We start from the raw sequence: 16,258 nt of genomic DNA on the forward strand, positions 1-16,258 counted from the left end.
AAAAACGCAATTGTAAGCTAAAACTCTTATATTTTAGTAATATTCAATCATTTACCTTCATTTTGAAACAAATTGGAAGTCTCTAGCACAATATTTCGATTTATGGTGAATTTATGAAAAAAACTTTCCTTCCCTCCGCGCGCGGATTCTCCGCCATAAATTTCCGAATTGCGTACATCGCATTCTCGGAAAATTTGCTCCGTTTCATATTAGGCATTTCATAGAGTTTTATATATGAAAATGTGCGCAATTTCATGTAGAATAAAAGGAAAAAATATTTGAAGGTTGTAGCTTTTCTAATTTCCAAAATAATTGCATATAAAAAAAATTTATAAAAAAATTTCGACATTTGGTCATATTTAACTCGTTGGAAATGGTCGAAAACTGCAATTGTAAGCTAAAACTCTTACAGTATCATAATATTCCATCATTTAACTTCATCCTGAAGTAAATTCGAAGTCTTTATAACAATATTTAGATTTATGGTGAATTTTAAAAAAATATATTTTTTTACGTCCGCGCGTTACGAATTCATGCATCATTTTGTGATAATATTTTCTCTGTGTTGCTTTTATCGTTTTCCAATGTGTTATATACCAAATAGATTGCAATTTAGTTTACATTACAACGAAAATAAAGTAACTTGTTACTTTTAACCGTTTTGCGCACAGCACGATTTGAATACAATTATATATGAAATTTCGTTTTTGTGCTATCATATATCGCATTATTTATATATCATAATGATAATTTTCATCATTTCTGATGGTTGCATACTAAACTTCAGGCAATGACAAAAAAAGGAGCCAAAAATGAACTCTTAATCTTCAAAACTAAGCGCGCTGTGATTTTTTGAAAAAATTATTTTTTCCGCTTCTGCGCTCACTCCAAACCAACCTCGGCATTCGGGAGAGATTTTGATTTTTACCGCTTCGGCGTTTAAGGGTTAAAGTATCGTTTTTTAATGCAGTATATAGAAAAATAAGAAGGGTACAGTGTTCTCACCGTACCACTCCGTGGCAAAAAGTTTCTTTTTAAAACCCGCCATGTAGATTCGATAGTGTTGGTGTGTATGTTTTTGTCGGTTGGATCGACGAAGTGTAAAGAGTGATTGATATTTAAGTGTTCTTTAAAGTGCTTACTTAGTGTTGTGTATGATTTCCAAAAGTCTGAAATAATGATTGAATCTGGATGAATATTTTCAATGAGGATGGGAAGCAGGGTTTCGGCTGATCGGTCCTGAACGATGAGGAAAAGCGTGTCCTTTGTTTCGCGGTCTATTCCACCTAAAACCCAAACAACCATCAACACGCCGACCTTTGTTGAATTTACGTTTGCCAAACTTTGACTCGTCAATTTCAACAATGTGGCCAGGTCCACCGATTTTACGATTGTCCTGGACCAAAATGTCGATACAGACTTCCCAGAAGAAATTATACCAGTCCACCATGGTGTTCGGTGAACCGATATGAAGAGCCATTTTCATAAAGGCCTGTGGTAACTCGTGGATCCAGCCATAAATTAATTGGAGGATTGTGCCGAAATCCAGGTGTGAGCGGGAGAAGAAAGAGCCGTTCCGTATTGTTGTTCTTTTACGACACGTGCGTAAGCTGCAGCGCCACACGAAACTGTCTTCCTCTATAACGAGGCTGACAGTTCCCACTTTACACTTGTCACAAGTTCCACTGAAATCGCCCAACAGTCCGCTTTTGAAAAGATATAGCACACCAAAAGTAACCGGGCTTTCACTCAAAAAAGCAGCGAGGGACGGGTGTGATGCTATGGGATGTGCCATGTTGACTGCTTTGAAAACTTGCGGGGTCGGCCCAGGTGATAAAGGCCATGCTGGGTCGACGGGACTACTTAGGGCGGCGGTTGGATTTGGGTGTTGTGCGGCCCGGGAAATTGGGAATTGGCTCCCAAAACTGTAGGTAAATAATTAGGGAATACGCCTTGTTACTGTCATTAGCATATCCAGTTATATCTGAGTTTTGAAACAATACTAAAATACATTCTACCAAGGTGGACGAGTTACTTCCTGCTGTACTGGGTAGAAGTAAACAATCACAACAACTGCTGCGTCAGATTCAAGCACATGAAACGTGACTTGCTTGTCATGGATTTCTTCATTGTTGTATGTCTAATGGATTAAGTCCCCAAAATTGTGGTAAGATAACGTTAATTTGCTTATGATATGTATTTTTGTACCTTTTGATATTATGTTTTAATTTGTACCTTTTGATATAGCCAATGGCATCCTACCAGTTTTGTAGGACATGTGGCAATAGCTTGGAAGGCATTAGCCTAAAAGTGTTTTTCTTTTGTTTTCAGTTATACTCAATTAACGGCTCATGGTTTATATAATAAAGTACCTACAAAAGGACCATGGAATGTTATTGATACCCAATTTGAGAATCAACACCGAACGGGGCTAAAATCAACATAGCTATAACTACAGAGCCACGTACTCTCCACAACAAGGACAAGATAACACAATTCGGATGATTGATGAACCAAGAATAGGAGCCTAACCTAACCTACATAGAAGGCAACGTGGAAAATCTATGACTCAAGAAAATGGAGCTTAATGAACAAGAGAAACATGAAGATCAACATTTAGGACAAGATGAAGAGCAAGACTTGCAGTCATTGAAACCTAGGCCTAGGCCTATGTCACCTAGTATGGGTAAACGAGTGAGATTTCAATCAGAAAAAGGTAAGATGTATAATTTTGATCTTCTGGTTGATGAATTCAACAAACAAAAGAGATTGTTGCTCAAGATAAATAAGGAAGCAGATTTGTCACTTTCTAAAAATGATTGTAATGTAGGCCTACTACAGGATGTTGCAAATAGGCTTCAAATAGAATTAAAGAATATTGACATAACTCTCTCCAAAGTGAAAGAATCAGAAATACCAGAGGTTGACGTTGTACAGAGTTTAGAGTATAATTACCAGGAAATATGCTTTGAAAGTCACACTAGGTTAACAATATTAAAAGAAAAAATGAAACATGACCAAGATGATAAAATGTCAAATGTCTCTCTAAAGTCAAAGTCTTCATCTAGTAGGTCACATCATACAAGTGTAAGTAAATCTTCACGTGCTTCTAGTACTAAGAGAATAGAACTAAGCACAAAACTGGCTAGGTTAGGCACAGAAAGAAAATACCATGACATAATGGAGAAGGCTAGAGCAGATTTAAAGAAATTAGAAATTGACAAAGAAATTGAAGCCACTAATGCTGAGATATGTGCAGTTAATAAAATTTTAGAGGAAGAAAATGAAACTGATCCACAGTCATGCTTGAGTTTTCCGTCAGGTGAAAATAACCAACCCACTGAAGGTCTCTTGCACAGATATCTTGAGGATATTAGAGTTGTAAATTATTCAGCGTCAGGTTCCAGTGTACAAAAGTCCCTTTCCTTTGCTGGAGGTTTAGATAGTATAGACAAAGATTTAGACAAAAGGAAGGCAGAAATAAAGGCAATGACTGATCTAAATCCAAATGCTCAGGTGTTTAAATTTCAAACAGATTTCATACAACCAGGGAAACCAAGGCTAGACCATAATTATAATTACCAGCCCATAGGACGCTCAGAGCCAAGTAAACTTAGGCAAGGCCAAGAAACAAACCGGAACTCAGATTTCAAAATACCAAATAAGCCTAGGCTAGGTTGTACTACTATAGATGAGGCATCCCATGAGGTAATAGGTGAACCTAGGCTAATAGAAGATCCCAAAAATGCCTTCACTTGCAATACACAACCTGATGTTAATAGACCAAGGCTACACACTCATGAACCCCTGGCAGATTTTCATGAACAACCTAACATTATCAATAATGATAACGTACAGTCCAGTCAAGTTTATCAATGGGATATTTTAAAAGGTTTTGCTGATCTTCAAAATCAGAACTTAGAGAAACTAGCCGACTTGTTTGCTGCAAGGCAACGTAAAGACAATTTACCCGTTAAAGAACCAGAGGTATTTTCTGGAGATTTGCTGAAGTACCCTCAATGGAAAGCATCATTTATTACATTAATTGAATATAAAAAAGATGATGCTGCTGAAAGATTGTACTACTTAGGTAAATATACGGATGGTCAGGCTAAAGCTGCCATTGATAATCTTATTTCTTTTGGCACCCAAGAGGCTTACGACAAGGCTTGGAAGATACTTCATGATAGGTTTGGAAATAAATTTATTGTTGCTGATGCCTTTAGAAGCAAGCTTGAAGGTTGGCCTAAGATTACAATTAATGATGGTCCAGGTTTGAGGAAATTTTCTGATTTCTTAGAACGCTGTAAAACAGCCATGGGAATCATAAAGTACTTAGCAATTCTTAACGATCCTAAGGAAAACAGACTTATGTTACAGAAGTTGCCTGCTCAAATTGCAGAGAGATGGGATTGTATAGTAACTAAAAGAATCACAATTGATGAAGAGGAATATCCATCTTTTGAAGAGTTTACAAGGTTCATAAGTGATGAAGCCAATAAGGCATGTAATCCAACATCATCTTACAGTGCTCTTAATAGGAGAGATACAGTATTTACACCTAAAGAAAAACAACCATTAAGTAAGGTTGCAAAGCGTACATCATTTGCTACTAAATTTAATGAAGTTAATAATGTTACAAATGCTGCATCTGATGAAAATAAATCTAAAAATGAAAAACAAGCCGAGAGTAAACTAAATGTAGGATTTACATGCTATTACTGTAGACAAAACCATGATATGGAAAAATGCCCAGACTTCTTAAAACTTGATCTTGCTCAAAGAAACCAATATTTGACAGATAAAAAAATGTGTAGAGGTTGTTTCAAGGTTGGTCATTATTCAAGGTATTGTAAAAGACCAAGGAAATGTATTAAATGCAAGAGGTGGCACCCAACAATTCTCCACGATGAAACTTGGAATAAAAAACCAAGTTCTGGTGATACCCAACAAGAACAGGCTGTAGCTGTAGCTAATAGAATTAATGTTAACAGATATTTTTCAGCTGATGTTCACTCAATGATTGTACCTGTTTGGTTAAGCCATAGGAATACAAATAATAAGGTCATGGTATATGCAGGATTGGATGATCAGTCAGATGTTTGTTTTATCAAAGAAAGTGTCCTAAGGTATATGAATGTCAATGGCCAAAATTCTGTCATCAAGATAGCGACTATGCTGGGTGAAGAGGCTATAAAAAGTACTAAAGTATTTGGTTTATCAGTTAAGGGGACAAATGAAAATAGTACTGTAAATTTACCATGTGTCTACTCTAGAAAAACTATTCCTGCAAGAAGAGCACAAATCCCTAAAAAATGTTCAGCTTTAAGATGGCCTCATCTTAAGAAAATTGCTGAAAGGCTAGTAGAGTATAATCCTGACATTGAGTTAGGTCTATTGATAGGTATAAACTGTATAAAAGCTGTCAAACCTTTAGAAATCCTTCCTGGGTCTGGAAATGAGCCCTATGGTCAGAGAACAGCTCTTGGATGGGGAATTATTGGTAATGTAAATGTCAATGAGAATAATTTAGAAAGTGATGTTGTTGTTAATAGAACTGTAGTTGAAGAAATTGAAATAAATTCCAAGATATCAAATAACATTTTTACAGTACCAACCAAAGTAAAAGAAGTGTATGAGCCTTATCATGTCAGAGAGATGTTTGAATCTGATTTCATAAGTAATGTTAGTGACGATGAGGTAGCTTTGTCAGTAGAAGAAAGACAGTTTATTGAAATTGTTAGTAATGGTATTAAGATTATTGATGTTAAACAGTTTAAAATTCCATTGCCACTCAAAGGAGGTGATATTCAGTTCCCAGATAATAAGTTAGAAGTCCAGAAAAGACTATCCAACTTAAAACAAAAGCTTCAGAAGAATGTAAGCATGAAAAATGATTACATAAATTTCATGAAGAATATGATTGATAAGGGTTATGCTGAAAGGGTTCCTTTGAATGAAACATGCCTAACTAATGGAAAGGTTTGGTTTGTGCCACATCATGGGGTTTACCATCCCAGAAAGCCTGACAAAATCAGAGTAGTATTTGATTGCTCTTTTATATATAAAAATGTAAGTTTGAATGATTGTTTACTTCAGGGACCAGACTTGTCAAATAGTCTAGCTGGTATTTTGTGTAGATTTAGAAATCATTCTGTTGCATTTACTTGTGATGTAGAAGCAATGTATCACCAAGTTTTAGTAAATGAAGACACAGGAATCTTTTTACGATTTCTGTTGGTTTGATAACCATGACTTAGATGGTGACATTGTTCAATATAGGATGACTGTTCATCTATTTGGTGCTAGAAGCTCTCCATCTGTTGCAAACTATGCTTTGAAAGCTGCTGCTGATAGATTTAAGGATAAAACTACTGAAAATGCAGCAGAGTTCATTAAAGAAGACTTCTATGTGGATGATGGCTTAAAGTCTGTAGCTACAGTGGAGGAAGCCATAAACTTAGCCAAAGACAGTCAGATGATATGTAAAAGTGGTGGTTTCTATTTGCACAAATTTGTTGCCAATAATGCTGAAGTTTTAAAGGCTATGTGTCCTGATGAAGTTGCTCAATCAGTTAAGAATCTTGATTTAACGAAAGATAAATTGCCAGTGGAACGAACATTAGGTATGGAGTGGTGTACTGAAACAGATACATTCAATTTTAATGTCAAATCCATTCAAAGGCCTAGTACTAGAAGGAATGTTTTATCCATAGTTAGCTCTATTTTTGATCCTCTAGGCATGATATCACCATTCATTCTTACAGGTAAGAAAGTTTTGCAAACCCTATGTAAACAAGACCTTGGCTGGGATGATCCTATTCCTGAAACTGTTATTACTGAATGGGAAAACTGGTTAAGTCAATTACCCAAATTGAAAGATATTAAAGTTGAGAGATGTTATAAACCAGCCAACATGAATGTCATAGACTATGAACTGCATCATTTTTCTGATGCCAGTGAGAAGGGTTATGGTCAATGCTCATACTTAAGAATGACAGATGCAAATGGACAAGTACATACTAGGTTAGTTATGGCTAAATCAAGAGTGTCTCCCTTGAAAACTTTTACTATACCTAGGTTAGAACTCACTGCTGCATTAGCATCAGTGAAGGTGAGTTATTTCTTAAAAAAGGAGTTGAAGGTCAATATTAGCAAAGAAGTATTTTGGGTAGATAGTACAATTGTTCTTGGATACATAGCTAATCAATGTAAACAGTTTAAGGTTTTTGTCGCAAACAGAGTTGCGCAAATCAGAAATCACACCTTACCTGAACAATGGAGATATGTTTCCTCAAATGATAATCCTGCTGATTTATGTTCAAGAGGCATGTCTGTTCATGATCTGACTAGTAACTATATGTGGTGGCATGGACCTGAATTCTTAAAACATGATAATGCTGATAATGAAACTTTATGTTCATTTGAAGTTGCAGATGAAGATCCAGAATTAAAGAAAGTGTCACTGGCAATTAACACTGATGATAATAATTATGCTACCATACTTACCAGACTTAATTACTTCTCAGATTGGACACGTGCCAGAAGGTCATTAGCTTTATGTAATAGATTTATTGATAAATTGAAACAGAAATCATTATATACTGAGTATGTTCATGTGTCTGTAGAAGAGCTAATCAAGGCAGAAATTACCATTATAAAATTAGTCCAAAGAGAAGCTTTTCAATATGAATATCAGTTGTTAAGTATAAGCAATAACAAATTTGATAAATGTTTAAGGAAATCTAGCAATTTGTACAAGCTTGATCCATTTATTGGTAGTGATGGCTTAATAAAGTGGGTGGTAGATTACACAGAAGTAATTTTGATGTCCATGTAAAATATCCTGTGATTTTGCCAAAGAATAGTCATATTACTGAATTGATAATCTGTCACTATCATAATAAAGTACACCATCAAGGTAGAAATTTAACTTTAAATGAAATTAGATCTAGTGGTTACTGGATTATAAGTGGATCATCCTTAGTAGCGAAACATATATCAAAATGTGTAACTTGTAGAAAAATTAGACATGATACTCTTACACAGAAGATGCCGCCCATTTACCAAAGGATAGGGTAGAAATGTCTTCTCCATTCACTTACAGTACAGTTGATTATTTTGGTCCATTTATAATTAAGGAAGGTAGAAAAGAGCTCAAAAGGTATGGTGTATTATTTACATGTATGTCAACTAGGGCAATACACATTGAAATTGCCCATTCTCTCAGTACAGACTCTTTCTTAAATGCTTATAGGAGATTTGTTTGTAGAAGAGGCCATTGCGTACAACTGCGTTCAGATCAAGGTAGTAACTTTATTGGTGCAAGAGAAGAGTTTGCAAAGTGCCTCCGAGAAATGAATGTTGAAAATATTAAAAATGAATCATTAAAGGACCAATGTGATTTTATAACATTTAAAATGAACCCACCTTATGCAAGTCATATGGGTGGTGTTTGGGAGAGACAAATAAGATCTGTTAGAAATATTTTGAATGTATTGCTATCTAACAATAGTAAAATTTTAGACGATGAATCTGAGAACATTCATGAATGAAGCAGAAAATATTGTAAACGGGCGACCATTATCCACAGATAACTTGAATGATCCTTTAAATGTAGAACCTTTGACTCCTAATCATTTTCTGACATTGAAGTCTAAGGTAGTCTTGCCTCCTCCAGGTAATTTTGTAAAAGAGGACATGTTTTCAAAGAAAAAATGGAGGCATGTACAATATCTTCTTAATCAGTTATGGAAAAGGTGGCAAAGAGAATACTTACCAATCGTTACAAATACGCCAAAAGTGGTTTAAAGCCTCAAAGGAATGTAGAATAAAATTGATGATATAGTTTTAATCAAAGACTATAATCTACCTCGCAACAAGTGGATGTTAGGCCGAGTATTAGAAACAAACCCAGATGAAGCCGGCTATGTTAGAAAAATTAAATTGTTAGTAGCAGATGCTTTTCTTGATGAAAATGGTAAACGCCACAAGACAGCTACAATTCTAGAAAGGCCTATTCATTCAGTTGTAATGTTATTAGAAAGTACAACAGGGAAGTCCCCATCAGGGAGCATTTAAGTCATTATGTACTTTATATTTTTATTTTGTATGGAATGGACTAACCTGTATATTGTGATTTTATAGTTTGTAAAGAATCTCATATTCATTCCCTAATAGTATAGTTATTGTTTAAATTGTTATCACAATTTAGGGGAGCCATTGTTACTCTCATTAGCATATCCAGTTATATCTGAGTTTTGAAACAATACTAAAATACATTCTACCAAGGTGGATGAGTTACTTCCCGCTCTACTGGGTAGAAGTAAACAATCACAACAACTGCTGCGTCAGATTCAAGCACATGAAACGTGACTTGCTTGTCATGGATTTCTTCATTGTTGTAAGTCTAATGGATTAAGTCCCCAAAATTGTGGTAAGATAACGTTAATTTGCTTATGATATGTATTTTTGTACCTTTTGATATTATGTTTTAATTTGTACCTTTTGATATAGCCAATGGCATCCTACCAGTTTTGTAGGACATGTGGCAATAGCTTGGAAGGCATTAGCCTAAAAGTGTTTTTCTTTTGTTTTCAGTTATACTCAATTAACGGCTCATGGTTTATATAATAAAGTACCTACAAAAGGACCATGGAATGTTATTGATACCCAATTTGAGAATCAACACCAAACGGGGCTAAAATCAACATATAACTACAGAGCCACGTACTGTCCACAACAAGGACACGCCTACAGTGTCACCCGTGTGAATAAAGTGCGGTATCGTAACGGGATTCGCAGAAGCAAAGGCAATGGGGGCTTGGTGAGGTTTTTAAAGGATACAGTTTTCAATATTCGCAGCACGGAGGAGCCGCCATGTTTGTTGAATGGCGTGACTGTAGGTAAATAATTACAGAATACGCCTACATCGTCACCTATGTTAATAAAAAGAGGTTTGTTCCAACACGGTATACAAACCTTCGGTCCTTTTACAATAGGAAGGTTACTAGCGGCAGCTGGATAGGTCGTAAGCTTTCGAACAAGGGGTTCGGTAGTTAACTGCTTGTCCGACAGGCGCGCACCGCGCGACTGGGAGGTAAGCAATCACTTTTGCTTTCGGCCTCACAGCGAGTGGATGTGTGTTCTGTGCTCTCTGCCCGCTTTATCGTCATTCGCTTTTTGTATGGTTGTGCTTTCTTGTTGTGTTTGCTTGGTAAAACTGACTGTAAGTACATTCATTTCATTTATTGCTTTCATCAATTGTGATTTGGTTCAATTATGGATTCTCCACGCCCTCCAATCACTGATAACGTACGTTCCAGGTTCTTCGAAGGACGTAGCACTAAGACAGGAGATCCAGTCCATGCTGAGCAAACGAGCTGTAGAGATCGTCACGGATCAGTCACCGGGCTTCTACAGTCGTCTTTTCCTGGTGGAAAAGTCTACAGGGGGCTGGCGCCCGGTGATAGATCTTTCTCCCCTGAACCGATTCGTTCGCCAGACTCGGTTCAAGATGGAGATGGCACGTTCCGTGCTCGACTCCATCAGGGAGAACGATTTCATGCTTTCAGTGGATCTGAAGGATGTGTATTTCCAAATACCCATCCATCAATCCTCCAGAAAGTACCTCCGCTTCATCCTCGATGGGACAGTGTACCAATTCGGGGCACTTTGCTTCGGTCTCTCAACCGCCCCACAGGTGTTCATGCGAGTGTTCACTCTGGTGTCTGCTTGGGCCCATTTGCACGGGATACATCTGATGAGGTATCTCGACGATTGGTTAGTCCTGGAAAGCTCCCGCTCGCAGTTGCTGCAGGACAGGGATCGACTACTCGAGTTTTGTTGCGATCTTGGGATCGTGGTGAACTTCGAGAAGTCCGATCTCGAACCCAAGCAGAGGATGAAGTACCTGGGTATGCTGATCGACACGGTAGCAGGGCGAGTCTTCCCCGCAGACTCGCAGATCAGCAGATTCAGGGAGGCAGCCAACCAGTTCCTGTCTCGGCAGGAACAGGCAGCTCAGCAGTGGCAAGTTGTGATCGGACACCTGTCGTCACTCGAGAAGTTAGTCCCTCACGAGCGTCTTCACCTGCAGTCTCTTCAGTGGAGACTAAAGGAGAGTTGGTCACAGGCAACAGATCCCCCAAACATAGGTGAGGCAGGACCTAGCCTGGTGGCTGGACGACAGGAACCTCTTAAAGGGAGTGCCTCTACGCACTCCCCCCCCCCCCCCCCCCCCCCCCACCCCCCCCCCCCCCCCCCCCCCCCCCCCCCCCCCCCCCCCCCCCCCCCCCCCCCCCCCCCCCCCCCCCCCCCCCCCCCCCCCCCCCCCCCCCCCCCCCCCCGGAGATGCAGCTGTTCTCAGACGCATCGACCGAGGGGTGGGCGCTCACCTGGAGGAGTTGTTTTATGCCCAAGCAAAAACTGCAGAGTGAGGGGTGGCATGAGGAGGGACTATGTGTAAAAGGACCTCAGGTTTGTATAGTTAGGAAATTTGGACAAATTGTCATTTGTTCCGACACGGCATACAAACCTTCGGTCCTTTTACAATAGGACGGCTCACTTCTTGGTGGGAGGAATCTGAGTCTTTTGTGAACAGACTGGTGTTCGCCCAACCTTGGAATGCCTCCCTGGTCGTAAGAGCGAGGGAGGGATCCAAGCCTCTGTCCGATTGATCGGGGTGTGCACCGCAGGATCAATGGCCAGACCTCTGGACCAAGTACTAAGAGAGAGGCAAGCGTATCTCTTCGTACCAGCAATGTAAGAACTTGTTCCTGTACAGGAGCAAATATAAAGTCATGGGTTTGTCTCTTGTTGGCATCCACTTCCCCCCCCCCCCCCCCTTGTAGGAGGAAGTGGTGGATATTCTGCTCCTATCCCTAGCGAAAAGGAGAGGATGGGGCTCTGTCATATAGCTCACCTGCGTCTCGTCCTCATCCAGCGTAGTGACGACCGTAATCCTCTGCCCACAGGTAGAGGAGGAGAAAAAGATGGGAAGAGAAGCCAGTCACTCATTCTCACATCCATTCTCACAGTCACACCAGGACTCGATGCTGTTCAGCCTGCGAGGGTCTGGGTTAGCTACACAACTTGTTGAGCAGCCACCACGGGTCCCAAGGAAAAGGTATCCAAGGACCTGTGGGCAATATCCCGAAGGTAGAAGGAGGTGAAGGTAGTCTGGTTGGCCCAGACACCTGCCTTCAGGACCTGCACCACGGAGAAGTTCTTACAGAACGCCATCGACGGGCCAATACTTCTGACTTTGTGGGCTCTCGCACGGAGCGTACGGGTATCGTCACTACCATCAGCCTCATACGCTCTTCTGATCACCTCACATAGCCAGAATGAAAGAGTGTTCTTGGATACTTCTTTCTTGGTAACCCCGGTGCTAAGGAAGAGTCGTCGACACTCAGGCCTGAGGTGTCGAGTTCTCTTCAGGTAGCGCCGTAGCGCCCTCACAGGACAAAGCAGCATCTCATCCACATCATTATCGGTGAAGTCCATTAGGGAGGGAATTGTGAAAGACTCGAACCTGTCGTCAGGGATCGACGGTTTCTGAGTCTTCGCAACGAAGTTCGGGACGAAATCGAGCGTCACAGTTCCCCTCCCCTGGAGTGTCGTACATCGAAGGAAAGACCATGAAGTTCCCCTACTCTCTTCGCCGATGCCAGAGCCAGCAAGAAGAGGGTCTTGAGGGTCAGATCCCTGTCTGACGACTCTCGGAGTGGCTCGAAGGGTCTTCGAGTCAAACTCCTAAGGACGAGAGTCACGTCCCACTCAGGGGGCCTGAGTTCCCTGGGTGGGCAAGACCTTTCGAAGCTCCTCATAAGCATTGTGTGCTAGAAATTCTGCAGAATTCTAAGCACCCAGCGAAACCCCCACCAGATTCGTTAAACGAATATCTGTTGGTGGACCTCTCGATTCCCGTAGAAATCAGAGATGGTGCAGGGTCCCTCCTCCATGACCGGGGTTACGTCAGGTAGGATCCGAAGGTCCCTCCGGTAGCGCAGTCCCCAATCGTGGGATCCTACAGAGAGTCTCTGTAGGATCCTACCCCTTTCCCTCGTAGCCGTAAGGAGAGAGGGAATGGGGAGAGGAAATGGAAATGCTCGCCTTTCCAGCGGAACTAGCAGTTGGATACGAGAGTAGGAGCAACCATCCCTTGTGGCGATGGCCTTCCTCCCCCCCCCCCCCCCCCCCCCCCACCCCCGCCCCCCGCCCGAGGAGAGTTACGAACTCGTACTGTAGGTAAGCATCTCCTTCACTCTCTTTGTTAGAGATCGAAGGCGGTCGATCTCCAATCCTTTTTGTTTTCTTGAAGGAAAAGAATTTAGGATGGAGATCGTTGTTCAGAATCCTACAAATATACTACGTATATTAACCTCGCGACATGATTCTGCTAAGCAGTTGAATTGTCCGAGGGGTAGGCGCATATCCTAGTTACTCTACGAATTGCGACTTAGACGAGGAGTATTCTAATTGAACTGCTACTCGGGGTTGCCTGCAACCTCCCAGGAGTTTCCAGTTTCAATTTTATATACTTATGGTTTTGTCACGACAACACCATTTAAGCTTTTGTATTTACCGAAATTCCTTTCGCCTAAATATAATTGCTCGAGCATATCTTTTTATGCTCGGTGGTTCTAGCCGAACGCATTCCTTCGTGGAATGGATTACCTGGCAACTCAGGATGACGAGTCAGCGACAGCTACTGTGTATTGAACTGCCCGAGGCAACTCAGTGCCAGCTGCCGCTTCGAGATGCACGGTCGGTTATGTCTTTCTCCCCTGCTTTGATTGACTACCAACCATATCTCTGCCCAACAATCACAGACTTAGGTCTCTGATTAACGGGGATTCTCGCATACATGAATGACCTTCTACTGCTGTGACACTCGTATTCATCGTCTTCGGTATTGCGAGAATTTACAACAGAGATATCTCTTCGACTTTCATCTTTCTGTTTACCGCACGGTAACAGAATTCTGTAATAGTCTTGCTGCATCGCACTGCGATAATGCGAATGATTTTTGGGGAATCTGAGTTTGTCCTCAAAATATCTCGTATTCGAAGGTGTGCAATTTTTAATTGTTCACCCCGGATTAGCAGATGTATTGAAAGACATCGCCTACTCCCAGACCTGCCAGCTCTACTTCCAAACGTCAGCCCATGAGAAGCAGTTCTTCAGGTATTACTCCCCTGTATTTTCATTACTGAAGAACGCCCCGCTTTCATTGCAACTACGACTCCTCACTGGACAGCAATGGAATAGCGGTTAGCGTTTTCAGTCATTTGTAAGCACAGGTTCAGAATCTTGAGATTCCTTCTCTAGATTCAGCTGGAAGACGTAGGTTGCATTCAATGTCTAACTTCGTCTTCAACGGCATATAGTGTTGTTTCTCCTTACCTGAGATTCAACTACTATTAGAGTGTCTTGCCTTCAGGGACCTCCCTCTAGAAGGCAATTGACTTTCGCCTTTTGAGCATATGCCTTAAGAGAATCATCACCTCGCCGTCCGGCATCGGTGACAAACAAATATGATATTGTTATTGTACAATAAAGTTTCATACATACTTACCTGGCAGATATATACTTAGCTATAGACTCCGTCGTCCCCGACAGAAATTCAAATTTTGTGGCACACGCTGCAGGTAGGTCAGGTGATCTACCTGCCTGCCGCTGGGTGGCAGGAATAGGAACCATTACCGTTCTAGAACCAGATTTTTTCTTCCACCTGTCTCCTGAGGGGAGGCTGGGTGGGCCATTTAATCGTATATATCTGCCAGGTAAGTATGTATGAAACTTTATTGTACAATAACAATATCATTTTCATACATTCAACTTCCCTGTCAGATATATACTTAGCTGATTGGCACCTTTGGCGGAGGGTAAGAGACAGCTAATTACTGATTAGACAGGTAAACAACATACATTGTAGGTAATAGATAAAGAAAACCTTAGTTCCTATGTGTTTAGACGAAGGGTTGACTTCCTAGCTATTGCTAGGAGTCTGCTTCGTCTCAAGAGCCTCAGCGAGGATGTGACCTATGGCTAAGAGTTCTTGTAGATCTGTCAATGGGGTCTTATCCACTTACTCGACAGAATCTAATGGTCTTTTGTCAATGGGGTCTTATCCACTTACGTGACAATACACCTATGCCTAGTGGCATAATTAAGGAGCACAACACCGGTCCCGATCACCTGATCCTAACACGAGGGTTAGTGCTTAAAAAAAGAGTTATCCCCAAACTCCTTTCAAACAACCCAAAGAAAAAACACCACGTTAAATAAATTTAACTCACTAGTTAAGGATCAGTGTCGGCTCCCTATCCCAGCAACGTATCCGTAGACACGTATAACCAAGAGAGAAGGGTCTCTTGTAGGTCAACTTGACCTCCTTCGTGTAATGGGAAGTCAACACGGAGTTGCATCTCCCATAAGTGACAGCTAATATGTCCTCATGACATATTGTTATGGAAAGAACAATAATTCATAAAAGCTTGCACTTCATGCGCTTTTAATTCTCAGCTGTTTGAAGGAATCATCAAGTTACTCATGAAGTGCTTTAGCGATCACACTTGTTTCAAGGAAGACCAGGGCTTTCTTTAAAATGGATCTCTTTTGGATGAAGCCTAGAGCCTGGCTGGCGCCTTGCGCCTGCCTGGCGTCTCGCGCTTGCCTGGCGCCTCGCGCCTGGCTGGCGCCTCGAGCCTGGCTGGCGCCTCGCGCCTGCCTCGCGCCTGACGCTTGGTTGGCACATAGCTCCTGGAAGGCGCTTTTTGCCCGACTCCTGGCTGGCGCCTTGCGCCTGGAAGTAGATTCGCGCCTGGCTCCAGACTGGCACTATTTGGCGCCTGGCACCTGACTGACTCCTTTCCACTTGCTGGGGCTTCGAGCTTAGTAGAGTCTCGAGGATGTCTGGCGATGTCCACATTGGACACTCTTATCTGTCCGATTTGTTTGCCTCTAGCGCATCTGCGCTAGGTTGGAGGCCCCCCTCTTTCTCTTCATCAGACAATGACAGTGTTCTTGGGACTGTTTGCCTCTGGCGTTTTTTACGCCTGTTTTGGCATTTGGCGCCTGGTTGGCGCTACATTGTCCAAAAGTCCTGAACCTCCACAATAATTTATCAGGAGATTGGAGAAGGGTGGAAGAAATTCTTCCACTTTGAGCTTTTGGCCTCTCCGGCAAGGGGAGGTGATTGTAGTAAACTACATCCATTAGACGATAGGACATCTAACAGTACGAGAGATAA

At 41.2% G+C, this 16,258-nt stretch overlaps 3 protein-coding genes across 3 annotated transcripts in view; all 3 read left to right on the forward strand.

Annotated features, from left to right (window-relative positions):
• LOC135214251 (alpha-ketoglutarate dehydrogenase component 4-like) overlaps nucleotides 1-16,258 on the forward strand; it is a 381,447-nt gene that overhangs the window by 139,279 nt on the left and 225,910 nt on the right. The window lies entirely within an intron of this gene.
• On the forward strand, nucleotides 1,940-6,246 carry LOC135214054 (uncharacterized). The gene is made up of 2 exons (XM_064248167.1): nucleotides 1,940-2,134; nucleotides 2,332-6,246. Exon 2 carries the CDS (start codon nucleotides 2,578-2,580, stop codon nucleotides 6,244-6,246), a length of 3,669 nt encoding a protein of 1,222 aa, XP_064104237.1. The 5' UTR covers nucleotides 1,940-2,134; nucleotides 2,332-2,577.
• On the forward strand, nucleotides 6,284-7,840 carry LOC135214055 (uncharacterized). The gene has a single exon (XM_064248168.1). It carries the CDS (start codon nucleotides 6,284-6,286, stop codon nucleotides 7,838-7,840), a length of 1,557 nt encoding a protein of 518 aa, XP_064104238.1.

The sequence above is a fragment of the Macrobrachium nipponense genome, chromosome 45 (assembly GCF_015104395.2).
Source record: "Macrobrachium nipponense isolate FS-2020 chromosome 45, ASM1510439v2, whole genome shotgun sequence".
NCBI lineage: Eukaryota > Metazoa > Arthropoda > Malacostraca > Decapoda > Palaemonidae > Macrobrachium > Macrobrachium nipponense.